This window comes from Lichenostomus cassidix, chromosome 4, assembly GCF_008360975.1.
Source record: "Lichenostomus cassidix isolate B80296 chromosome 4, HeHo_3.0, whole genome shotgun sequence".
In the NCBI taxonomy this organism is placed as follows: Eukaryota; Metazoa; Chordata; class Aves; order Passeriformes; family Meliphagidae; genus Lichenostomus; species Lichenostomus cassidix.
Window position 1 is genome coordinate 67,424,095 of NC_139484.1, and position 27,824 is coordinate 67,451,918.

General features: G+C 37.2%; 1 protein-coding gene across 1 annotated transcript in view; it reads right to left on the reverse strand.

Annotated features, from left to right (window-relative positions):
* Positions 1-27,824, reverse strand: part of SORCS2 (sortilin related VPS10 domain containing receptor 2) — a 528,344-nt gene that overhangs the window by 97,027 nt on the left and 403,493 nt on the right. Inside the window, exons 4-6 of the mRNA XM_085059750.1 lie at positions 15,079-15,243; positions 10,352-10,425; positions 827-891 (exon numbers count right to left, since the gene is read on the reverse strand). Of these exons, the coding sequence (XP_084915876.1) occupies positions 827-891; positions 10,352-10,425; positions 15,079-15,243 (304 nt within the window). The remainder of the gene's footprint in view (positions 1-826; positions 892-10,351; positions 10,426-15,078; positions 15,244-27,824) is intronic.

Genomic DNA, 27,824 nt, shown 5'->3' on the forward strand with positions numbered 1-27,824 from the left:
AAAAACCTTTTCATTCAGGTCCTGAAAAATCATCTTGCATTGTCTCTAAAGAAGGCAGCTAGCTGATGGAGCTGTCACCATGTCTCACAAATCTCACTGCTAAAAGATTTTGATTTTTAAATCCAGCTTTTAACATGGTAACTTTGATTTTTTTTTAATAGGGCTGAAATGAAGAAAAGCTATGGGAACAGGGAAAGTCAAACTGTGCATTCTTTGTGACTCACTTTTAAGATTGCACAGGAACCTGGATATCTGATTCAAGGAATTAAATAATCTTTCAAGAGTGTGATTGGTAACAAGAAACTACACAAGCCTTTGGAATCATGGTGACTCTTTAAGCACATTCTGACTACTAATCTGCTTTTCCTTTTTATTTTCCTTTTGAAGTTTCAAAGTATACTGGATGCTGTAACATGAGGAAATCCTGAGAGATGGTGGTTAGTGCACTGGACTTAACACATGCAATGATTCACACTAACAGTCACTTACCCAGCACTAACACTGCACTGCCAGTTTTATTTGCAAATCAGGAAAAACTGTTCAATGTTTAAATGCCAGGATAAATTGCACTATTAATGGACATTATCAACAGAGCACAGCATTTTGACGTCAATTTGTCTTAAAGTGGAAAACAAGTAGATTTTAAATTACACTGTATTTTTATATAACGGGACAGTTTTGCTGACTACAAATAAACAGAGAAAGAATCTGACTTGCACACTCTCTCTTCTGACTAGTTTTAAAAACAATCCAAAAAGTACATGTAAACCAAAGAGAAATGACTGCATACTATCAATATCAATTGATAACATTTTCATTTGCATACCTCCACTGGGGTCCTGGATTTCCATATGAACTAAATCAAGGTCTCCATCAACTCCAGCAACAGCCCTGAGAACATAATAAAATCAAGTTATGTAGAGCCAGCTACAGAATAGTAATTATGTGGATGGAAGAAAAGAGAGGATTTCATACCATCTAGCTATAGAATGCTAGCTGGGAATAAAATAAACTCCATTTATAATGTCCTATTACTAACATCTATAAGGATGTTATTTTTTCTCTACTCTACATTATGTTTCTCTTAAATTTCTTTAGAATATATTCTACTAAAATATGCAGAGAAATAGAATCAATTGAAAAAATAGAAGAGAAATAGGCATGAAATTGGAAAAAACCTCCATAATCATGAACTGATATATATGCACACAGAGATATGCACACACTCACATGCACTGGCAAATGCTACAGCATCTTTTTACAATTATGTTTAACATTTGAGACTACAAGGCAGATTTCATGCTAAAAAACAGTTACATTCCTTTCCTATTAGAAATATCTTAAACTTGACACACGGTTTCCATAACAAATTGATATATCTTTGGTTAGTATATTCAAGAGAAGAGTAGGTTCTGCTTTGACAAAGAACTGAAGAATAATTTTGAGAAAAATATCCTGAGAAGGAAATTCAGTCAGCGTTGATCAAGGTACAGTTTAACTTTGTAAAGGTGTAATGGGAATACAGGATGATTTTCTCCTAATATCTCTCATGTCAAATATGCTCAGCCAAAAGATGAGTTTTCTACCCTCAGGGCTTCCATTCCAGCCTGGGAATGGCAGCCCCAGCTGTGCTTTTTTCTGGCCCTTCCATTGTCATTAGCCAGGCAGATCTGGCAGGGAAAGCTTTGAGCTGACAGCTGTGCTGTCACAAAGGGAAGCACAATCCTGCCCCACTCCTTCAGACACATCACTCTGATCCAGGCTCTTCACTGGCATGGCAAGAGTCAGCAAATGTGAGCTGAAGACACACAGAGGAGATGCATTGAGTGATAAAGTGCAGCTGGATGCAGATATTAAAAAGGTCCATTAGGATACTTAAGAGAAAAATCATCATTTTGATACAATTATTAACAATCAAATGCAATAAAGCTATACTTTGGATTGAAATTACATCATTGGTTAATGATTTTAGTAGCAGTGATTTATGAGGAGTGGTTAAAACTCAGTAATTGGTGGCTCCTCAGGAGCACAGGCCAGGGGGAAGAAACTGGATGATTTCCACTGCTGTATAACAACCAGAAATAATCACATATGCTGTTTTCCCCTAATAAGATAAATTATCAGTCCAAAGGAGAAAAGGGAGGAGGAAGCATGAGAACCCTCCAAGCCAAAAGATGCCAGAGAAACTTATGGTGGGATTTGGTTTTTTAGCAAATGCATGGAAAAATCTTGTACCTATTAAGAATTTGGTATCTCAAACACAAACTATTTTAGCATTTTGGAGGCAATACATTAGGTTAGAGAAGATTTTAGATCAACTGAGGTCTGATAAGAATATATATATGAGCAGAGTGAAGGGATCTGTGAACTTTTTTGCTGCGTGCACTGTTATCTATGTTTCTAGATATCCACAATACAAAATCAAACATGCTGTAACTCTGTAGTCAGCAATCTGAGGAAATGAAATGTTTGCTGAATATTTTACTTTTTGTGTCAGACCTCAGGCAGCTGAACCAAAGAAACTTTTGGCTTGAATTTTCTGAGGCTGAGGCTGACATGCTAATAAGCATGCAAAGAAAGTTTTTGGGTACTTCTGAAATTACTTCTTTTATCTATAATTTATCACCCATGATCTCATACACACAGTTTGAAGTATTTGTCAATATCTTTACCTTCTCATCTTCCTTTCAGCAGTCCAGAATTACAATGATGTCATTTCTACCATGCTTCTCCTAACAGTGGTAGCTGACACATGTAGACTCTAATCCTGTTTCCAGTGTAATTTCTTAGTGCAAGAAGATGTAACTGATCTGTTTTAATGAACACTGCAGAATGAAACTTTCCTACCCAGACTATTTTTTCCTTTAGACTTTTATTAATTATAATATTTTAATTAATTATAAATAAAGCAGACTATTTAAAAAGTATGATTTGTGTTTTTCCTTACTCTAATTGTACTGATGAACTCTAAAAGCAGACACTGTTTACTCAATGAAGATGTTACACCCTCAAAGTCTACTTTTGAATACCAGCTTCAGAGCAGTCTCTGAACTCCAAAGTCCCTTTACCCAGCTTTACAAACACTTAGGAATAGTCCTTTCTTCTTTTATTGAAAAAAGACCAAATCTCTTACAGCTGCTAAGAAAATCTCCAGAAGAGAGTATAAGTAATATAGAGAATTTGAAGCTATATCCCTGAAGAATAAACTAATCTCATTTCAGTGGACTCCTCTGCCAACAGTACTTAGAAGGTAATACTGTTATTTCACTCGTGCTTAAATCATGAGCCAGAGGAAAAGTCGTGTGATACTCTGCAGGCTAACACAGAGAAGGACCCTCTGCCCAGCTCCTTCAAGTGACAGGCAAACAAGGTGCACACAGGAACACAAACACCATGTGGTTTCAAAAGGAAAGCTCAGTTGCATACTTTTTCATACCGAGGGAGAAATTGGAGTCTTTTTGCATTTTCATGTACAAGCTTACTACTACCACAATGTAAGTGCATTATGGCAGTGTGGGGATTGTGTCCACACATCCATTCACAAGGAGAGTTTACTGCTCCCCAGCTGGCTTTAGGATAGGACCTCTTCTGTCTTATAAAGCACAGATGCAATGGGCCCTGCTAATCTGACAGCTTCTTCCTTTTTGGTTGAGACTACAGAAAAAAATGTTAATTTTTTTTCCCCCAAATAGAACAGGCACTTTCTTAGGAACTATCTGTTTTTCCCAGTTTCAGTAGTGGTTGTTTCTTGGTTTGAGTAAAATTCCCCCACTCTTTTCAGAGTACTTTGCAATTAAAATATTCACATCTCAGCATTCTGGGACCATTTCTTTGTTTAGCAGTTCTACTTAGGTAAATTCAGGGTTTTCTTGTTGACTTTTTAATGTTTTACATTCAACTGCTGAGTTTTCCAATGAAATTCACACTAACTTTCAGATCCTTTCAGATTCCTAGTCTTCCTCTAGGAAAAGAAATATTTCTTGACCAAGTGTACCATGCTGTTTAAAGCAAGTGCAACATACCAAGACTTCAGATCACATAACAGGGTGGTTACAACACTTCAGAATTAAAATTGCCTAACTTGACTGCAGGGTGGTGTAAATAAAAGCAGCCTCAATATGCTTCTTCCCTTTCCTGTGAACACAAGTTCCCATTATCTCCCTTGTGCTTGTCTGACACCATGTTGAGCCTCTTGAGAAAAATAGTTCTTGCAGAATGTAATTTTAGAATCTTTTTGAGGGATTAGTTTTCTTGTGCATATGAGTTTTTACACTTTACAGAAGTTCTCCTGAAAGATTAGCTGTTATATGATCTAATTCTTCATGATTTTTGCATTAGTGCTTCACAAGGTAATTTCACTGACCTTAACAGCATTACATCAGCATGAAAACGGTGCAATGGAGGTGACTGAAAAGCCCTTTGCGTTTGTCTTGGTAGGTGTATAAATGTACATTTCATGATACAACCATTAGATATCTTATAGTTTTAAATAACCATAATGAAATTCTAAGAATTTAGAATTTTCTGTTAAAAAGTTTTATGGGAGACTATTGGTATTATCTTAACAAAAACTTTTCTTTTATACAGCTACCCCTCTTCTTCTCTGAATGCACCAATATTTTCTTCCTCTAGTTGAGTGAAGCATCAGAAAAACACCAGTGCTCACCTGAAATTTCACAGTTATGTAATATTCATGATTATTACATGATTCAATTAATTACCAGATTAATATCAGATTCAATTAATTACCACTGACATGTAATAGTACATATCCCAAAATGTGAATCATAAGCATCAGTCCCTTCTATGATAAATATGACTCAATTTTACTTCAAGCAGGAAACCCTTTTTTGTTTCCAGTAGTCCAGGCTCCCTTTGTAGAGCAGCAGTTGTCTGCAAACACTAATCAAGTACAGTCTTCAGTGGACATATGTCTTCCCTACCTTCAGTGGATCCCTTCACTGTTAAATATTTGATGTAGCTCATTTGGGAGCATACTAATGAAGAGACAACTTCAAACAGGACATCTGGAAACAAAGACAAATCAAGACAAACCTGCTTGCTGATGTGGAGAAGCCTCCAATCAAAGGCCATCTGAAAACTTGCTGGGTTCCTCAATCTGCCCTGTTTATAATCTCAGAATATGAAGTTTATCCAAAAAGTAACATGTTCCCCGTTTATACTGACTGATTCCTAGCAATTGGCTTTAGGGCACTGCCTTGCTTAGAAAGCAGGCCAAAAGCATGCAAATGTTGTCACTCAGTAGTTTAAATGGCATTGACTCTGGGCAGGCTGGTCATACTGGAATGGTCATACAAATCCATACTGGATTTGATTAATACAGCCTAAAAATACATCTGTTTATGACTGATTTGTGTTTCAGGCCTTCCTACCTTCACATCCACTTTGAAAGACACACCTTGAATGATTCAGTGAGTCTTACACAGCCAATGTGTGCTGTTACTTGTTTACTCCCTATACCAAAATGCTTTCTAACAAAAACGTTTTTCCTGCCATGTTTGAACAAACAGAAGAGCTGGAGTGGTTCATCACTGCCTCGGGTTCACCTTGGCTGGCCACCAGGTGGTCACAAGCTGCTCTCTCACCACCCCATCTTAGCAGGACAGGGGGAGAAAACAAAATTAAAAGCTCACAAATGGAGATAAGGACAGGGAGATCAGTCATGAATTGCTGTCACAGGTGAAACAGACTTGACTTGGGGAAGAGTAATTTAATTTATTGCTGATCAGTAATAGTGTAGGATAACGCCTCACCATGCCCTTCACCATGGGCTGCAGGGCTGTCTCTCCCCTGGCACCTGGAGCACCTCTTCCCCCTCCTTCTGCACTGACCTTGGTGTCTGCAGGGCTGTTCCTCACCCATATTCTCACCCCTTTCTCTCACACCTGTTGTGCTTTTTTATCCTTTCTTTAATCTGCTATCACAGAGGCACCACCAGCACCACTCACAGGCTCAGCTTGGCCAGTAGAGGCTTTGCCTTGGAGCTGGCTGGAAGTGGCTCTGTCCCACCCAGGGGCAGCTCCTGGTCCCATCCCACAGAAGCCCTGAACACTCCTGCCACCAAACCTTGCCACATAAACCAAACACAGTCACACATGTCATCACACAGAAATGGAAAAAAAAACCTATTCCAAGTGATTCAGTCAAACGTAAGAATAACTTGGCTTTCCACACAAGTATAAAATTCAATGTCAAAGGTTCAATGAAATCCTCTTTGCATTTCTCTCCTTCAGGACATAACATTGCTGAAATCCTCTCTTTCACCTGACACTTGAATAGCCAGGCACCCACTACACTTGAGGTAAATGGGTACAGCTGTGATTGAGTATCTGTATGGAATTTAATGATGAGAACAGAACTTTGTCCCCTGAGAACAACTGCTTTTCCAAAATAAAAGCAGCACTTTTTTTTATTTTTATGTCCTTACCTCTCATGAAGATGGAAAACCTGTAGCTAAAAATAAGAGCAAGAGATACCCATAGCATAGGATCCACATATCTGAGTGAGTCAAGGACAAAGCATTCCTAAGGCTCCAGACAGTCATAAAAGAAATGTGTTGGGCCTAATTCTCTGGTAATTACCAATTCATTACTGACTGTCCCAGGGTATATTCGTGCTAGTGTAGACAGCTGATTCACAGTCTATTCTTTGCTTATGTATTACTAAGACCTATTTTGAGAAATCAAAGGGATTTCTCAATGCTGCATAAGCCTTGGGGACTGAGAAGAATAGCAGCAGAGCTAGAGGAATCCCAAACTCCACTACTCTTTCTTCTCAAGGATTTCCACATAATACAGCACTTTTTAAAATGGGCTTCATCTACAAAAGCAGTCATACACCATGCAATGGGTGGGTGTTTGATGATTGGCTGGGATAGCTCATATATCTTTGTATTCCATCCTACACATGGACCAAAAAAATGCACTTATAAAGGGAGGGTACTATAACATCTGGGGGTCAATGCAGTTTGTAGGCAGAAGTAAAACTGGCCACAGCAAGCAAAGTTTCTTAATTTTACAGAACAAGAAGTTGCTCAAAATAAAAAAAAAAGTACTAATTAGTATTTATACAGAAATAACATTTGTTTTCTAAATGTTGATACAAAATATTTTTTTAATGACAGTGTGACTTAAAATTTTATTTTATTTTATTAGTTAGTTAGTTTCAAATGTGCCTTTCATGCTTTTGCTTTATAGCCCTTTTGGTTTTAGAACAGGATAAACTATTTCAGTTGGAAGGCACCAACAACAACCCTCCAGTCCCACAGCCTGACCTATTTATCACTGACCAAAAGTCAAAGGGAGTGGTTAATGGCATTGCCCAAATGCCTCTTAAACACTGACAAGGCCTGGGACATCAACCATCTCTCTGGGAAGCCTGCTTTGCCTCCTAAATTGCTAAGAGAAGATAAATTCTTCTGAGGGCTTAGTCAGCTTTCTTTTCCAAAAAAATGAATGAAACAAATAGGAAAACAAGCTAGGATGGTGTAAGAAAAGAGCACACTTTAAAAGTATCATAGAAGAAAGAAAATATTCTGTGCTCCTAAATAAGAGATGGTTGTGTACACTTTCCACTGATGCCAATAATATTTTCATTTGTTCCACTATCATGAAAGATCAAATTCCACACATTAAATCTACAAAGATATTTAAAGAAGGATCAAGAACACTTGAAAAGCAAATAAGCCCTAGAAGATGATATTAATATATTGCTTACAAACCTATAATATATATCTGAATATAAAGATTTAAAATTCTCAGTCTCTACTGACCTTCCCTTAATATAAATACAGAATACATTCCATTAAATTAATTGTATTCAGGTTTTTATTAAGCAAAACAAAAAAATGCTTCTTCAGGAAATGCATGAAGACCTAGCTGCTTCTGGAGGCACAGGAAAAATTGTTTTTACAAAGCACAAGAAAATATTATGACTGATAATATTTGTAGTTAGCAGACTGAAATAAAAATCTTAGGGTATATTATTAACCTCAGTGGCAAAGCTCAATTGAAATCAAAGAGAAAACATCTGCTAGAGATCTGCCCAGTGAAATGTTCTTGGCACAACCAGCCAGGATCAGCAAGAGACATGCCCTCATTCATCATGAGATGTACAATTAGTTTGACACAGTATTTTTCACACATCAGATGTACACTGACAGGAAAACAATACTAGACTTTGTGTCCTTACAGTCAGACTATGACAAAGCCCAATTCTCACATCTGTTGAAAACAACACAAACACTTGTTTCTGTCTAGCACTCAGATAATTTGAGTGACAAAGGCCATAAAATACTGGAAAGTCTCTCATGACACACAAACTCCCACTGGAGGCCATCATGTCCAACCCTCCACTCACAGCAGACTCTTTATCTATTGCAAATTTCCATATGAGGTAGAAGTAAAATATATATCCTAATTCTGTGTAAGTCTGTGAGAAGGATAATTTGGTAATGATGCACTAAACATTTGCTTCCAAATCCTTGCTGCTGCTGGCTGATACAGTTTTTGAGCAAAATCACTAGGGCCTATATATAGAAAAGAGGAAAACAACCCTCTAGAAAATATTTCTATCAGCTATAAATGTACAGACTCTTCGAATTTATAATTCTTATTTGCAAGGAATGTGACATTTATGAACAAACATGATTTTGAAGTACTACATTGGAGTTATTCCTATCAAATGATATATGGAAACATAAGGATTGTGAAACACATCAAAATACAGACTTAATATTGAACACAAACATGTTGGCTTTAATCCTTACATACAGAAAACAGTGACAGATTGAGTTGGAGCAAAGCTGATGCACATTTCAGTGGTTTGCTGTATTCATAATTTAAGTGTGCTAAGTGTCAGATGAGAAAAAACGCCAATAAACAAGTCTGTAAGAGAGAGGCTGCCACTCTTATTTCTTACCTGTTAGTGACTTTGATGGTTTTCAGACTTAATGCATTTTAATTTTTATTTTTTTTAAAGACAGACAATCACATCCCCTCATGATTTACATCCCATATAGTCTTGCTAGGGAAGAATTGGTTATAAGGCAGACATGAAGTTTCTGACCCACAGTGCTACTTCTAGATGATTATACCTTTCCACAGGATACTTAAAAGACCTGCAAAGTGTATGGCCTATGAAACTCCACCTGCTGTGCAGAAATAAGCTGTTCAATAGCTGCTCAAAACTACACTTTGCAGGAGCAAGTAAGCAGAAAGTGTCTGCTCAACTCAACTATTTCAGCAGAAAAAGTTGAGGCAAACTGGAGTCAACCAGATGAGTGTTACTACAAGCCAACCATACCAACCATAGGTTTTATATACTTTTGGGCAGTAAGTAGGTTACAGATTGAAAATGAGGCACTTGGAAGGGTGAAAAAAACTTTTGTGTTGTGCCCAGGGCTAATTAGACCAACAGGGCATTTCAATAGTGGCTCCACCTCCAGCAAACCACAAAATATTGCTGAAAGCCAGATATGGCTCCACAGACATATGGAAAATTATGCTTTACCCAACTGACAAGGATTAGAGTCCATCTAGAATTTAAAAGTCATTTAGGGAACACAAGTGTCTAGTGCAGTATGACTTAAACTTCTAATGAAAAGTACATACATACTTACACAGTGAAATTAAATGTGAAAGGTGGAATTGAGTGTGAAACTGACCAATTAAAATAAAATTAATTTTAAAATTATCAAAAGTTTAATTTTGATTTTAAAAAAGTGATAAAATTTTCAAAATAATTTTATTTGCTAAAATAAGGGCACTGATTTATTTTTCAAACTTTTTGTCAACCTGTTTAAATCACTTCTTAAATACTTTGGGAGATGCATACAGTGTGAGATACATGCACAAGACTTGAGCTGAAAATTTATATTGCATATAATTTGATATATGTGTCCTCAAAAAGGTAATATTTTTCACCAGTTTCTTCAGTAATGCAAGTGTATATATGACTCCAGTTAGTAGGTATGATCCAGTCCCTCTTAAAAAAAAATTTACAGATCTTTCTCTACAGAAAGACTGCTCTTCTTTCTAAAGATCAATTTCACCAGTAAAATGGAGAGCAATTTCATTCAACAGTGCAGCTTTCTTTAAATCTTGGGCTCCACAGATCCACACCTATAGCCCTTCAGTGTGCTGATACTCAGTGTGGTCACTGGCATGAGGATGACTGTGCAATAGAGGACACAGAAACACTGCAGAAATCATCTGCAAAAGATGCCAAGGCTCATAGAGTCACCATCCGTACCTCTGTAAACATCTGCCTTGATTAGAAGGAAACACTTTCACTGTTCATTTTGTTATTTGGAAAATAACTGACTTCTTACCAAAAAAAATGATCTTTAGAAACTCGTTCCTGCAGAAGAGTCCATTTTTTCCCCAAGTCAATAGATACATACAGCTAGAAGAGGGGGGGAAAAAAAGGTGAAAAATTAGATTACAGGAAACTGATAATACTGTACATCTCCAAAGACAGGCGCTATATCATTATGAGAAAGACAGACTGTACACCAAAAAAAGAAAAAAAACCCACAAAACCAAAACCACATTACCAGGAGCTTGGTACATCGTTTTTCAGAGTAACAACTTTTCATAGAGAAATTCTTTTAAAATATCATCTACAATAAAGAAAATTCTGTGACAATGACTTCATGTTTACTGTGAAAACAATTCACAGATCATTTGGGGTCAGATTCCTTTTTCCCTCAGCATGGTTACACTAGAGGGATGGTAAAAGGGGACCTCTCTTCTCCTTCTCCCCAATCATTGACCAAACAAGCACAAATGTTCCCTTTATGCTTCAAGCCTTAATGCCAGCAAAAATACAGGAAGTCAGAGGATTTAAAACTCTGCTAAAATAGGACCAAAATATATTACAGAAATGCTTAAAAGATCTGATGAGAGATGCAGTTATGGGCTTGCTCCATAGGCACTAATTTGTGACCCAAGAGAAGTGAACCCTCAGCAGAGAGGCAGAAGATAGCCTGGAGGAGGATTCCAGCTCCACCTTCCCTATGAACAGTTCCCCTCTGGTAAAAAAACAAATGTTAATGATATGGATGGATATCAAGAGTGCAGATGAAAGATGTTTTCCCCCAGAATAATGTGGGATCTAAAATAGCTATTAAAATATCTCCTTCCTTTAGCATTTGCCTTCAAAATGTGTTTCCTCTAGTTAAAATATGAAGTTTCTATCAGACTTCTAAAAAGACAGATTTAAAGCCCCCTGCTGTCTGCATGCATTTCTTATTTGATCCAATTTACATAAGATGGGTTTTCTCTTGATATTTCTAATAAGAGGGAAAAAAAGGCAAGTAAAACTCCTCTGATGTAGAAGTCACCAATACAGTAACTGATTGTTCTGGGAGAAAGTATCTTACAAGGAGTAGTAAGGAATGTTTTTGTTTTAAAATAGCAGGTTCAGTGACAAAAGATAAAAACCTCCCACAGTTATTAATTTTGTTCTACTAGAGAAAAACAGCAATATTAATATGTAAAGATAAAGGTTGAGGTAATGTAGCATAAACTCTACAGGTAAATTTACTGAAGTTTGGATTAGAGACAGAAGAGTATTTCCCAGTGACTCAGCACTTCACAATGACTGGGCTTTCTTCCATCACACACTTGATTAAAGTAGAAAGGCCACAGGGTAGGAAACTACACTGAGGAGTCAGACTGCTTACTGTAGTATTGACCCAGCCAATGCACAGACAGAAATGACTGGGGATCAAAAATTCTTCATCCTCAGATCTAAAGGAGGGGCTGCAGAGCCAGGCTCCTGATTTGCCTGCTGAATTTCTGGCATTAATTTTACGTGGCTTAGGATTTGCTGCCATCAGGATATTTTATAACATCCTGCTCTGAGCAACCTCCTGGGAGGGATGGATGTGGCTTTGAATGGACTGGACTATGCAGGGTGAAGAACCTAAGCTGCTTACTTCTTCAAACACTTGTCACCACAGGCATTACAGAAAAGATAACCACTGGGTTTACCATTTTTCTAAAAAAGTACTGCTCACTGAGTGACCTCCCTCAGCAGATGGCTTAAATCTGGGAGAGATGATCATTTAATGCACTATCCTAACCTAAGCTGCAAAGAAAGCCAAGAATTCAGAAGTTCCTGGCAAGAGGGAAGAGAACTGTTCAGGATAAGGGACAACACTGGCACACAAACAAAGGGATATATTTTTGTCATTGATGAATTTCAGAAGAAAATCAAAGTATCTTGCTTGCCCTTGGAACAGTGATGCCTGTACAGGAGAAGACAAAAAAAAGGCCAAACAAAATCCACTCCCTTTTTCCCAAACCCAAACTACCTCCTCGCACACACATTTAAGGTTGAAGTCTAGGACTTTATGAGTGAAGAGTTTGGCTTTCTACTTTTCTGCAATCTTATTGTAAGGGAGAGTGAAGCAGGACTAATAAGGCATATTCAAACTGAAAGGGAATTTAAACTGACACAGTATTTGAAATAGATAAAAATTAACATGCAACTAACTTATGCACACATTGAACTTTCTATAATAAAAAATTTTAAAAAAAGTGACCCATATGTGTTCTGTTTCTCAGCAGGTACATATGATAAAACTATCAAATGAGAGGTGAAAACAATTATTTTAGTGGACAGATAAAATCTCTGGCTGCAGCACAAATTTCTAATAAGTATTTTAATACTGTTTATTCTCACTTGTGCAATAAATGTGTGGAATTATTTTTTTTTAAATATTGAAAATGCTTTTCTGTTTTGCCATTATTTCATCCTTTCTGCTTTCCAATGAACAATTAAAATCTATTGCATCCTTGTCAATTTTAAAAAAAATCTAGAAGCATTTATGTAGGCTCAGCAAATAGCTGATTGTTATTCATCATAACTGAGGAGTAGCCAGGAAAAGAGCATACAGATTTGAGGAATAAATGGATTAATCCAACCACATTGACTGGATTTGCATTCATTTATAGTGTCAGCTAGAGGCTAGAGCTTTATTTAAACAGAATCTAGGGTTCTGAATGAAAGAACAACGCATATTTTGCAATATGAAATAAGCCCTAAATCGAATCAAAAGTTGTGATAAAGGCCGTGATGCTCCAGCAGACAAAGAAGCCTTGCTGACTGCAATTTATAAAGGACCTGATCCTGTATTCCTTGCAGTCTCCAAAGTGCCTTTGTAAGAAATCATTTGAGCATCAGGAGCTAATGGTTTCTCCTGAGTTTTAGATTGTGTTACATTCTGATACTACTTTCTTTTAGGGAAGGCAAAGTTATTTAATTAAAAAACCTAGAGTGTACTGTCTCCTCAGGGCAATTTCAGATCAACATTATCTCTCAAGATCATTGATTTTAGTACAGTGACCTTTTCTTGTGTCAAGTTGCAATTTTGATTTTCAACTCCTTCTCTGCCAACATCACTTTATCTTCCTCTCCCTTCTAGGCCAAATATATCAGATTTCATACAAAACATAAGCAGGTTACTGACCCAGTTATTGTCAAAAGCATCCTTCATTCCTACACTTCTTAGGTAAAGATGTAGGACTTGTCAAGGAAGTCTTTATGGTTGACCATTTTTAGTGTCACATTGAAAGCCTGAGAAAAGTCCATCAGATTACCTAACCCTTCCTAGCTAGCCCTGTAGAAATATTCCTCACTGAATATTTTGTAGGTTTTTTTGTCCAGTCACATTTTAAGCATGGCAAATAGTAGCATCATTCCTTCTGAGAGATAATCCATGTAAAAATGCCTGACACTTTTCCTAACATGCTTAATTCATCAAAACACAAACCAAATGCTTCACTTTGTACTTCTGTGCCTCCTTCTCTCTTCTGAAAAATACTTCTACCCACTTGTTGTGGGCTGGACAACTTGTTCAATATACTTTGGACTCTTACACTTCAAGATGCTGCTACTGTAACTAGAAAGAATTCATTCATTATATCTACTGTCAGGAACAAAAGTCAAACTAAAAAAAAAAAATCATAACAAAGGCTTTTCATTACTTCAGGCTTCCCTGAAGTATTTCATTTGCATAACATGCATTCAAATTATTTGTAATTGTGTTAGGATTTCAAATCAAAGCTAAGTAAAATATTTAGTGTCATGTGGGACTTAGGTTGGTTTGCTATGTTTTTTATTCTAGTTCTATCCTTATTTGCAAATGCCTGTAAACATGAATTGGTTTGGGATCAGCTGTTAATTTATATATCCAAAAAATATATCCCAAAGGGTGACTTGATGTAACATCACTGAAATCAGTGCAGTATTTGGCTGCAGTATCTGCAACTTCCCTGATGTACCTCACCACCTAAATATACACCTTCTTTGAAGTATGATGAGGATTAAAGTGGACTTGAGTTTACCAATTTAAGTTTAAAACAGGAGTAATGGTAGAGGTGAGTCAGGACCAGAATGACAGTGAGTTTGCAGCTGCAGTTTTGGCACTGTGAAACAGAGATGAGCTACACAATTCATCAGTGCTTAGCCCAACCCACACAGAAAAATGGCTTTACAGCTTAACTAGAAGAAATCTGAAAGAAGGTAAAAATTTACAAACATGAACAACTCCTGAACCTGAAACTGGTATAAATCCATCATAAGGGACATAATTATTCCACATTTCTACAGAGTCACTGATTCCACAAATCCTGTTCTGCTATACAAGTGTGCAGTTTATTTTGTATGAGTTTATTTTACATCCTATGAACAGCCTTTGGAGGCAATATTTCAACTTCATTAACTTTCTACTGTACTATAAATTGTTTATGGTCACTTTCTAGGGAGGAGACTGTTTCAGTATTATTTAACTACATTATGCAAAAGCATAAATATTCCCAATATCCATACCAAATGAAAGTGCCAGGATTGAAATTTACAATAAACACAAAGATTTGAACATGAATAAAAATAAATATTTTTTAAAATCTCAAAACCACTATATTATTCCCTTCTGGGCAATTGGTATTTCATAAAACCCAACACTAATCAGCATATCAGAATTGCTTTATATCTTCATAACAAAGTGATCCCTAAATTTCAAAGAAATGCAGTATCTTCAAGCCTTACCTTGCCTTCCTTGGTATAAGCAAGTACTTTATCTTCTTCTTTGGGGTGAAAAAGGAGAGTTTCCACAAAGAAAGCAATGGGTTGTTTCTGGAAAGTGGCTCCTTCATCTGTGCTTATGAAAAGGCTTTGGTCACGGTCATTATGGGAAGAACTCACAAGAATTATCTAAAAGACAAAAACAACATACATTGAGAAGACTGTTTTCTTGTTTTCTCTTTTACAGACAACACAGCCTTACCTTACAAATCAAGATTCTTCAGACAAGAAATTCAAATCATCTAAGAGATAAGGACTGCAAGATGTTATTAATCTTCCCTGGCCAAATCTGTGAATGTTAAATTCTATAATTTTTCCTGCAATCAACACCAAATTTATCATGCTCTTCATCTTTGCTCAGAATGGCTGCCTTGGGTTTTGGTGCTTGAACAATGAGGACACATGATAAAATTTCCAGAATAACAACAACAACAAAAAAATTATACTAGTAACACCTTATTTAACATGTCCATATAAATCCATCTCTTTATCTACTGAGGCTACTAAATAGCCTCACTAGAGGCTAAATAATTGTTGCCATAATCAGAAAAATACTCGTTGCCATAGCAGAAGAATGACCGAGGATAATATCTCTCCATTGTTTCACCATTCTCCTCTTCCTGACACATTTTGAATAAAAAGGCAATTCACTTTGATGCAGAAAAATATGTCAATAAATTATTTGCATTTCTTTCTCAGGTCCAAACAACGCCTTGACTGAAGGTAATATCTTGAACTGTCTCCTTGTGTGACCTTCATGTCAAGTTTTCAGCAACAAAGAAATTCTCCTCACATGACTTAGTCAGAACTTCACTCTTTCCAACTTCTTCACCTTTTGCAGTTGGTCAGCATGTAATAGCATAGTCATATGCTTTGAAATACATATTTATAGTACTATGTTTTATTTACATATAAAAAAACTACCAATGTGAGGATCCATTTTAATTATCTTTCCAGATCAAAAGGGTCCAGTTGGCATTCAGGAAGATGCCTTTATCAACAGATAGCCTGCAAACAAACTGGATTTTCAAAGTCCAGCTGGATTCTCTCTAGCTCACATTTCAAAAACAATTTTAAAAAAATCCTGAATTCAAAATGTATTTAGAATATTCAGCAAATGGTGCAGAAAACACCACAGAATACTGATCACTGTGATACAGTAACTGTAAATTGCCTACAGAGATAAATAGCAATGAGCTATGCAAACAGAATTACAATAATGTGAATAGAGAGAAGGAAAGAGATTAACAGAAACAGTATAATTTTTATGTAGTCACTTTTTAAGAGTAGAGCTGAAGTTAAAATTTTGAAATGTCTAATGAATTATGCAACTATGACAGCTGGACTGAGCTTTTACTGCAATTGGTCTTGGGGAAAATCTATAAATTCAACATTTGTAGATGCTCCAATTTGACAAGTAACTTAAGCATGTGCACTTGTACTTGAAGCACACATAGTGGCACTAATTTCAAGGGCTTTCCTATACCTCAAATGGAGCACATATTGAAGTACATTGCTGAACAAGAGAGAGAATTGCAGATACTTCAGGGTTCATGGTCCAACACTGAAATCTCCCACTAAAGCATATATTAAAGCAAATCTACTTCCATTAGCTGTGTGACTAGGCCAGTAAGAAGTGCAAAATAATAACCCATTACGTTGCTATAATCTTGTATTTTTTAATGATATAATTTACCCAAGAGTAGGAAACTGACATTTTTATTGGAAAGCCTCTGTAAATGCCACCTTCACAAATGCCTTCTCTTATTTCTACTTTATCCAATGGCTTTCTGTCTCTTGGGAAGTGCTTCAAACAGTGTCTGTTTAATTTATTACTATCTACACTCCACCAGTAGCTGCTGGTGGCCTAGATACAGCATTCAAAGATCCTTGTAACACACTCATTTATTAGTTTCCTGCAGCAGTCATGCCATGAACCTCAAATTGAATGTGGCTGTCATGTGCTGCCCTGTCCCTGTGCCTGCATGGCAAGGGGGAGGGAAGAAGCATTTATGCCCAGCACAGAGATTTGTACTTTCCTTGCCAGACTCCTATCTGTGACTTAGGTTTAAAATATCTATTTTTTCTTGGAAATAAATAAATAAATTCAAACTATTTTCCTGCTGAGAGAATGCTCATTCCTGTTGGTTTGTGACCAGAACACAGACAGAAGGACCTGGTCCCCAGAAAAGGCACAAACTGCACTAGTACAGAACAGTAGTCTTTGGACTACAGCAATATTGTCTTGGTTGGTTGGGGTTTTTTTTCCTTTTTTCCTATCCTATAAATCTTACACTTCTGTCTTGGTTTGAAAACTTCCAAAAATATCAAAACTATGAAGGAATGAGAATAATAAAGGAATGCGATTTATAATATAGGGAGTGGTTTTCACTGTTAATGAGGCTTAAATATAATCATGTCTAAATTTCAGAATGTGGACTCAACAGCACTGAAATCATAAGAAAAATGCTTGCTATAATGAAATCCAACCACACTGTGATATTTGCTAATGCTGTCCTTCCAAAATATTATGTATCTTTTGGAGTTAAATCTAGTTAAAAATTGCCTAAAGATTGTAGATTTCTAAGCATGTATGGCAGGGTCCCTAACTATTCTTTTATTCACACACACACATCATAACTCATTTGAATAAATATTTTTGAATTTCACTCAGTGTTGTGATTTCTATTTCAATAGTTTCAACTGATCATTATGTGTCAGGCATACATCCTTCCCACAGCTAACACACTGGGTGCTCAGACTTGCCTGCTGGCTAACACTAGTTATTTAGGAAAATGCTCCAGAGTAAATATTGTACCCACACTAAATGCTTTCCATAACAAGTTTTATTTACTTTGTAGGCAGAACGAGTAGCAAAACCTTGCTGCAAGCAAGTGATGAAGAGATGCAACTGGGATATGCTATCTGGAGAGCCAACTAGCAGTGATGGCTAGTAATGGTTTTAACTCAAAATAAGCAACTACTTCCTTAAATAATGTGTATTCAAAAACCAGAACAGATTTTAGGCACAGATAAATTTGAGCTTCTTTAAAATGTTTTACATATAATTTCTCCCTCCTGTGAGACTCTTCCAATATTTTTTTAGTAAATTATAACTTTATTGTTATGCTGTTTATCTCAGAGCTCACTACTTAATCTCCATCTAGCCAAATAAACCACAGTAACACACGTATACATTTAGATCAGATGTAAATCTACAACTTCCAATAGCTACACAGAGGTAAAAAAAATATTTCAGGGAGATAAACAATGCCATAGATTGTAAAGAAAAAGAGTAAAAATCATATTTGTTATGGATGAACAAAGGGAAAAGGAAAAAAAATCTAACAAAAATGAAAAATACAACAGCATTCCAATATATTAATTAAACCATTCCAAAACTAAAGAAAAACCATGCTTTTCCTCATTTCAGGGAAAGTTAGTGAGGCAGGAGTTAACAGAAAAACCAAATAAATCTGAAAATAACATAATTAAATCCATTTGTTTAATCTCTCTTTCAGGACTGATTGGCCAATATGCATGTCTAACCATTCCTGCTATGAGTGGAATCACACTCTGAGCCCCAAAGGATGAAAAGATTCTGATGGCTTAGGCTACAGTACTTTGTGTATCAGACTTTTTCTTCCACTGTTACCATGAAGATTTGGAATAATCATAGTGATTACTCGGGAGTCTTAACTGTAGATTTGGCAGCAATTCAAAGCTATGCTGCAATTTCAAGTGGCAATAAACAGAGGATATTAACATGCATCATTTGCACTGTGTCTGAAATATAACCCCCTCCCCTCAGTTTAGGTCCAATCAAAATTTAAACTCAAGACAAATTTGATCTTAATCAGCACTTTCTCTAAAACAAGGCAATTTTCTGACATATTACAATTGTGCTGTCTCTTTCAGCTTCAGCAACTGATCTTAATTTTAATTGCAGCTTTTATTTTCCTTTCTATTTCCATAGTATTACAAAGGAAAAAAAAAAAAGTAAAAATGTCCATGCTGAATAAATTTTTACACTCACAGCATCTGACTTGCTATAGGAGATTTCTGCAGTAAGTGGTGAGAGAGACAGGACCCACTATTTTTTAATTCTACAGTCCTCCCTAAGGTCAGAAATTAAGACACCCCTCAGCACTCTACACTGACCCTGAAGGAAGAAATGAAAAAATACAGAAACTCTTCATTTAAGCACACAGCAGAGAAGCACTGAGAAGCCAAGCATGGCCAGGTAGAATCCACACTTCCTCAGCCACCTTCAGTAGGCTGAATTCCCACTGGACATAGAGGATTCAGCTCTGGGCAAACAATCCTAAAGAATGCTGGACTCACTTCAGAAAACAAAACCTTAATGATGTGAGTTTATGAGCCATCCCCACTGAGGTCAAATAATTTCATAGAACACTTCCAGGGAGGGGTCATCAACAACTTCTCTGAACATCTCACCACTCTCACAGTAAAGAATTTCTTCCTAATATCCAATCTAAATCTGCCCTCCTTCACCTTAAAGCCACTAAGAACATGCAGTGCTAATGCCTAGATGAAGGTTTTTAGCTAAACTGGAGACAAGGCTGCTGGGCACCACCTGTGACACCATCACAGAAACCTCTGTGCCTACAGATTTCTCAAGGGAAATGGTCTTTGTGCCAGTGCTGCCCATCTCAGGGCAAGATGCACAGAGCCTCCCAGCACTGCAGTCACACCCTCAACATTTTTCAGATTAAGTAGCTCATCTTTTTTTTCTGGGGTTTACAATTTGTGTTGTTCATGTGTTATTATTTACACTTGGCTGATACAGAGATTACTAAAGCTCCTGGTCCCACTTGTAAAGGAGATGTTGCTTCTCAGGCAGCATTCATAAAACACACAAAGTGGACTGCAAAGCGTTATGACTTTTATCTTGGATAGTATGAGAGACCTGATAACTCAAGAGTGGCTAAGAGAGAGTGAAATACAGTCCCTTTACCCATTTATTGTGAAAAACAATATCTAAAGAATCAACCCAAGGTGATTCCAAGCAGAGAGAGAAATAAAATGTCTCCCAGATAGCAGTTTAATCATGTAGATTTTCCCTGGAAGTTGCAGTACAAAATCACTCCTCTCGAATGTTAGTTATGAATGGATCTAATAAGTTAGCTTCTGTGTCCAACTGAATTGCATGGAATACATATGGAAGTGAATTTACATACACTCCAGAACTGTATTTTACTTTTTATGTTAAGCATTCACAGCTTCCTCTAGAATTCTTGCTTTCTCTTGAAGAGTCCCTTTTAAGCTGTCACACAGAAGCATTTTAAAGCAGCAACAAGTCTAGGAGAACCACCATAAGGGAAGGGAAAGTGGCAATACTCAGGATGACTCCTGAGAATTATTTGCTACACTGATCACATACTCTCAGGACACAATCAAAGGCCATCTGAAGCAATCCTGGTGGGGCTAATGGAAAGCATGTATCACAGTTCCTTCTCCCCTGGGTTGTGGTCAGTTCATTAATCATTTGAAATATCAAAATTGAAGGTGCAATATTTTTTATCTAGTACCAGCAACATATTAGGCACTTTAGGATGTGGAATGAATATTTAGAGGACAGGATCTTAAAACAAGCTGGTTAGTAAAGGGAGCAGTTGGTAACACATAAAACATACCGAATAGGGAATGAACATCAGAGTTAGCATCTTAATAGAAAAATGTGTTCAGAGCAACTGAACAGAGCACAGTCAGCTTACATTGCACCTAGGCAAGCCTGAAATAACCCAATCTGATCACAAAAGAAAATAGTTTTGAAATAGTTGGCTTTCTTTTAGGGCATTCACTAGAATAAAATAAAGTTTGAGGGTGCTCATGTATCACAATAATTAATGTCCACAGAGAAACAGCTACAGAAGTTCTGACTGATGTTGAACAGACTGAAAATCCTTGTTGGCAACCTGTTGCAGTCTTGTTGGCAATCTTGTTGGCAACCTGTATCTACCTGACTCAGCCAGATCTTTTGAACTGAACACCTCAGAGGGGCTGATGGTGCCAAGTCTCTAGGGAATACCAATGACAGCTCAATTCATCAGTCTCCTTACTCAGAGAAGGCAAGGATACACAAGTTGATCATTTACCAGTTCCTCCACAGGAACAAATCTCATGCATCAATAACCTGCTGCAACCAAAACATTGTTGCCACCTGACTACCATGGCAGGCCAAATTTTCATGACAAATGTTCTCTTCAAAAATATTTTAGAGCAGTAACCTGTGCTGCCAGCCTGAGAATTCTAAAAAACTGGCATGCATTAAGCAAATTATGAATTCCTGCAAAATACTGAGCAAGGCATGAATATGCCAAAGGTCACAGTAAAAACAGAAGAGTCCTCTGATCTTCCTGCAAAGTCCAGTGTTACTGCTAATTCTTCAGCAAAAGTGATCATTTCATGCACCCTTTGTACACTCCTACATCCAAAGTGAGCAAAACTTAATGTTGAAACCCTTTGAGATGTGGTTTCCTTATTGGTTTGTTCACATATTCAACTGCTTTGGTTTAAATCTCTGCACTTTAGTATACCAAAAACTAAATCAGATGGTCTTTTCCAGTATGCTCTAAATCAGCAGTCTGAGTGGGGAATAGCACTCAAGGAAGGCATAGCGCCAGTTCTTGTCACAGCAGGGGAATGTTCCCTAACCTGGTTTTACATTGCCCATAAAATAAGAACATTTTCTCTGTCTCGGAGAAAAAAAAAATACATTTAATACATTTCTGTATTAAAGGCAGAAATAGGCAAGTTTCACTCTTTCCCACCAATATTTCCACAAGATATTTCCACAGTATTTACTGGACAAAACAAGCACACGCTGATCTTTTTAGCTTAGGCATTCACAGACTAATCTAATTCAAGAAGTTATTTTGTAGACTCCAACTAAACTGCAAATATTTTCTGCCTGAACACATCACAGAGCAAAAATATAAAACAATGCCTTCCAAACAGGATAATGGATGCACAACAAATGACTGCATATGTGATTTGATCTAAATTAATGAAGAAATGGCTCAAACAGTTCCTAGCCACCAGCCATTAATTTGTCAACAGCAAAATCTGCACTAAGCTCAAAGAGAAATTACATGGATGGTAATTAGTGACAGGGAGAACACATGAAGGAAAGAAAGAAAGTTATGGTGGCTAAAATTTTCACTCAGGATTGATCAGGACCTCGTAATCTCATGTAACAGATAAATACTTTTCTGTCTTAAAAATATTAAAGGTATGCCTTTTGTTTCTTTAATACAAATCTCAGCTCTGTTATAAGGCTGTATAAGAATTTTCTGGGAGCACTACAAAAAGGAGCTCTCAAAACATTACTCCAGGGAATCTCACTTTGCACAATTTTCCCAAACACTCATCAGGTGTTTTAACAGTCAAAGGCCTTCCCATAATGAGCCCAAGACATCCTTAACACTGCTTGAGGCATCACCTTCAAGCACATCTATTCTCCTCTCTCTCAGTTTTAGAAAACACTTCTTACAGAAATCAAGGTATTTAATGACTCTGTTACAAGTTACGAAGAATAAGTAGCATTTTCCAAACTTGTAGGTGGGAAGTCTGTGTGGATATGTGTGTATACACACATTTGCAAATACACACAAGGTCAAGCAATCAGATCCACCACCTCCCACGTTGCTGAAGCAGCTGATTCTAATAACTGAGAGCTTTGAAGGGCTCAGGGATTGGGAGAAGTTCCTGAAGAGTGGAAAACAATAAACATTATGCCTGTCTTAGCATCATCTACAAAATGTTTCACATGTGTCTCACATATATTTTGGTTTAGCCCATTTCCATACCTAAAGGGGTAGCTGGGACTAGGAAATGAGTTGTTGAAGTCCTTATCCTTCAGGAAGCAGCTGATTCCTTGTGAGAAGTGTAGGCACTGTCCTGAAAGGAGGGCTGGGTATGGTTAAAGATTGAACAGGTCTTCTCTCCTAGACCACAGGGGAAAACACAAACCAGGGGAAAGAGCTGCTCTGAGCAAGTATTTCATACTTAAATCACAACAGATTACGTGCTTTTGAAGAAGAAAATGGAAGAGGGAGAAAAAAGTGAGACAGAGCAGCAGAGGCAAGTGCTGGAAAAACAGTAATTATTTTTCACTTGAATTTGGCCATATCTCCATTATGTAGGCTACAAAGCTTAATTATAAAAGCTCTTGCTATTGAAATATTTCCCCTTATCTTTGATATCCAGTCCAAATGGACTGGAATAAAAACCTTGAAAAGCAGAAAGAAAATGTCTTTTAAAGTAATTTTGGTCCCATTAGGGTGAATCTCATTAATAGAAAAAGGACTTCACTGAAGAATAGAGCTTTTATATTCAGAAGCATACAGTACTGCTGTGCCTGATTCTAGCAGCACTGCAGATAATAAACCTTTCTCCACTGGGGCTTAGATTTTTGTAGTTGTAAAGTACCCATTTGATATTAAGGTAGGGTTTTAGTAAATACACATAGCTGGTTGTCATTGTCCTAGTTTTCTCTGAGTGTATTTGGGAGTGGTGTTGATTGGAGCTTTTGGATGATGATGTCTAAAATATTTTTTCTATTGAAAAGCACCATTTTTTTCCATAACTGAAATGCATTGCTGAAAACTTACATCAGATATACCAGTATGATTCCTAGGGCCCATGAAAGAGTTAGGGGGAGAGCTTAGCTCCCTCTGGGGCTGCTCCACCTTATGCACATGGATGGAGAATATTTGTTGGGCCAGAGATACTGTCTTTGGTGATTCATTTTTAGGGCACTCATGTGTATCATTGCAGGAACAAGTCCTGGTCTCTCCCCAGCTGAATGCTGTTATTACTAAACCTTAGGCAATTCTGTACATATCCTCACCTAGATGAGAGAGAAAAGGCTGCACATCACCCAAACCAACTCAGAAATAGAAATAACATGCTCTTGCACATTTGCTACACTGGAAAAATTTAGGGGCAAGTGTTATTGTTTCTATCTTTGTTCCCAAGAATATTATTTTGACTCTTTTCCAGCACATTTTAATGAATAGTTGGAAAGTGAATGCAAACATTAATAAATTAATGCACGAGCATTTCTACTAGTACCCTTTTCTCTCCTTTACTAACATTTAATCCTCGTTAAAAATTTGTAATTAAACCAGACGTTTGTTTGTTTGTTTGGTTGGTTTTTGTTTTTACATAATATTTTACTGGAAATGGGAAGTTGAGGAGCTTGGCTCCTGGCAGTATGTTTAGAGACAGAAAATAGCTAGGAAGATTTCAGGAGTTTTCTCTCTTGCCAAGAACATTGCTAGAGATTCAGCTATAAATTATAGTCAATACAGAAAAAGAAAATCCAGGCAATATTGTTATTTTCCTTTCTAAGACAAGAAGCTACACAGAGCTCTAAAACCATGAGAGCAAGGTTAGTCTTGGAGTTTCATTTCTGATCCCAGTCAGATGGAACTCTGCAAACTGACCATTTTTTAGACCCTGGGACTGATGCCATCCACAGCAGAATCCAAACAAAACATTGGCCTTATCACTGCTTAGGCACTTAAAAGATTCTGCAGTGGTTCTTGGGGCTGTAACACAAATCTCTTATGAGACTTTACGTTTATCACAGCTTCTCTGCATTTCCCATCAATACTATAAAGATGGGAATAAAAATACAGATCCTCCAAGTGGTGTTAAAAGACAGGTTCCTGAAGTATGTGCAACATAACTTCCCAACACAGCTGATGAGGAAGACAACCAGGGAAGGTGCCCTGCTGGACCTCCTGATTAGGAACAGAGAAAGATTGTTGTGATGACAGAATGATAAGTTTGCTGTTCTTGGAGAAGATATTTATGACATTTGGAAGGTTGTCCTTTGGAAGAGGGGGCAGGCAACTCAGGGGGACAAGAAGGATGTCATCAGGTTATGCAGGGAGAAAATTAGAAGGGCCAAAGCCCAGCTAGAACTTAATCTGGCTAATGCCATAAAAAAAAGTATTCTTTGGTTTTGACGGCTTTTTAAAAATATGGTTTTGGTTGGTTTTTTGTTTTGTTTTGTTTGGGGATTTTTTTTGTTGTGGTTGTTGGCTTTTTTTTTTCTGTTGGCATTAGCCCTGTAAATGACACTGTACTTTCTTATGTTTATAAAATCCTTTCCAGTATAACTGTCCAGGACATCTTGTTCTTCACCTCTTATGCTTTAATCCACTGCAGACCTGGACCACAGCTAGCCACTGATACAAAATGTAATGCTTACAGACATTTTATTGATTGTATTTGAGATAATGCTCCTAAAGTCTTGTAAGCACCATCAAATCACCATAATACAACACAACTAACTGGGTGGAGGCCAGTGTGAGCAAGCCATAAAGGATGAGACATAAAAAATGAAACACTGGGATATATAAAGAGCCTCTTTCACATAATTAAAAGTTAATTTAAAACTCTCAGTATAATCTATAGCCAGAAAAAATGGCCTTTTGTCATTTCTTCAAGTGACTTCCCTGAAAGAAGCACTCATCTGAGACTACAGCCCATTCCAGAAAAGTAAATAGAAATCACAAAATAATCAGCAGCCTGTCCCAGATGGCATACTAATTTACTAACAGCTCTTGATAATTTATTGCAAGTTAAACAGTTCAGTGACAGGCAGGGAAAAAAAAGAGGGAAAAAAAAACGTATTTATTCTCTTGTCTGACAGCGTCTCACATTCAAATCTACCTCGCCTCATCAGCTTGCTCCTAGGCATGAGAGAGAGTTATTTGAGAGAGTTATTAAGCAGGCAAGAAAAAGTTTGCAGAGAAATAGACTATAACTTATTTATTGTTACTGAGAACAACAGGGTTTATAGAACTCAAAAGATACCAAAGATGACATATTTACTAAAAAAACCCCACATGCAAGAAGCCCCCCTATCCCCCCAAAAGTGAAACAAACAACAACAAAAAAAAAAAAATCCCACCCAACCTCCCCCAAAAACCAAGAGGAAAGATAAAAAGATAAGCCTCATTCAAGAAGAAATATTGCCCAGGTGGATAGCTTGTCTTCCCAAATTGCCTCCAAACAGACCTTTGCGGTCTGTGAAATAATTTACCTTTGATAACTAAACAACATATTGTATGTTTATAAAAAGGATCCTAAATAAAAATGTTTCAGAAAGTAATAATCAAAATTGCTCTGAATTTTAGCTGTACCAATCCAGGTGGTGATTTGGCATGCAGAAATAATACCAATGTTAGGATTCATAAACAAAGCATCAAGAAGACCCCACCACCTCAAATGTGCTCAGCATGCCTGTGGTCCTAGCTAGGTTTTCAAAGGGCTTCAGCACATCCATTTCTCTGTCAGCCTGATTACAACCTGCCCAGGGCAAGACTTGTCTCCCTGCTTCACATCTGGACAGTGCTGAGCTCAATCATACCTTTGCCTGTAGGTGCAATAATGATAAAAGTAAATAAATACAGCTGCAAAAGCCAGCATGGTCACACTCTGTGCTAAGAGCAGCTGAGTGTTTTTTAATGTGGGATTTTTTTTTTAACCCCAAATGAGAACTTGATGGTTTTTAAAGAAACAACAATTATTTATGGCAAATTAATTCAAATGAGCTACACACTGCCCTCATTTCTGCTGTCGTATTCAGAAAGAAGCTCCACTAATTTCATTCACTGTACTACTGCTGATATACTAGTGGTGTGATTTCCAAACTGCTCAGCATCAGAAATTCCCAACTGCAGCATCTTTTCTGCTTCCCACGATTTTCAGAGCATTTAAATCTATGCCTACAGAGAAATCTGAGTCTGGTTAGCCTCCTATTCTGAGCATCTTTTCCAAGGTTTATCACTAGGAAGGGTTTTCAGTATCCTGGAGCTATGAATGTGCTCCACAAACAGCCGTGGCTGTGGGTATTAATGAAAGGCTGGCTGTGATTTGGGCTGTTAGTGGAGCTGCAGACAAGGAGAAAGAGAGAAAAAGAGAACACCACAGGTTCATGCCCCAACAGCCTGAAGTGGCACCATGCTAACAGACAATAATCACTGCAAGCAATTGAGAAGCTGAACTGTTCACCTTGAAAACATGCTGTGACTGAGAAATGTCAGATTGCCAACAGCTAGTTGAAACAGGATGAAACAAGAAGTTGAAGTTGTGTTTTTGGAGGGGCCTATATGATTTCTGAGGAATGTTAAATCCTTGCAAACTCTCAACAACAACATACCCAACCTGTCAAACCTCAGGTAAGACCTGTTCATCTGGTTCTCATCTCTCTCCCTCAGTGACATTGGGCACTGCCAAATCTCCCTGCTGCTGAACAGAGCACAGGATTCTACAGAAATCCAACCAGGTGGGGCAGCTACAGCATGCTGCCAATATTTTCTAACACAAGACAATTTTTGACTTCTTTCTTATCCACAAACAAATTTACAGTAGTTAGTATATTTAATCTTTCAGTTTTGAGAGAGTTTGTGAATTCAGATTTAGGCCATAGCTTCTCATGGAGCATGGAAGCTACATCTACTGCAGGTAAACACTTTGCAGGGAACTGGGACCATAACGTTCAACACAGTGCAGATTTGGTTTCCAATTAAAACTTGTTCTAGAATAAAGCAAACCCACTGAAAAAAAAGTCTGCCTTATATTGAGACATTTTTCAGAAACAGCCTACCCCCATATTCACATTTTAACTTATTAACTAGAGGCTAGTTTTCTTGGGTTTCTACCAGTAA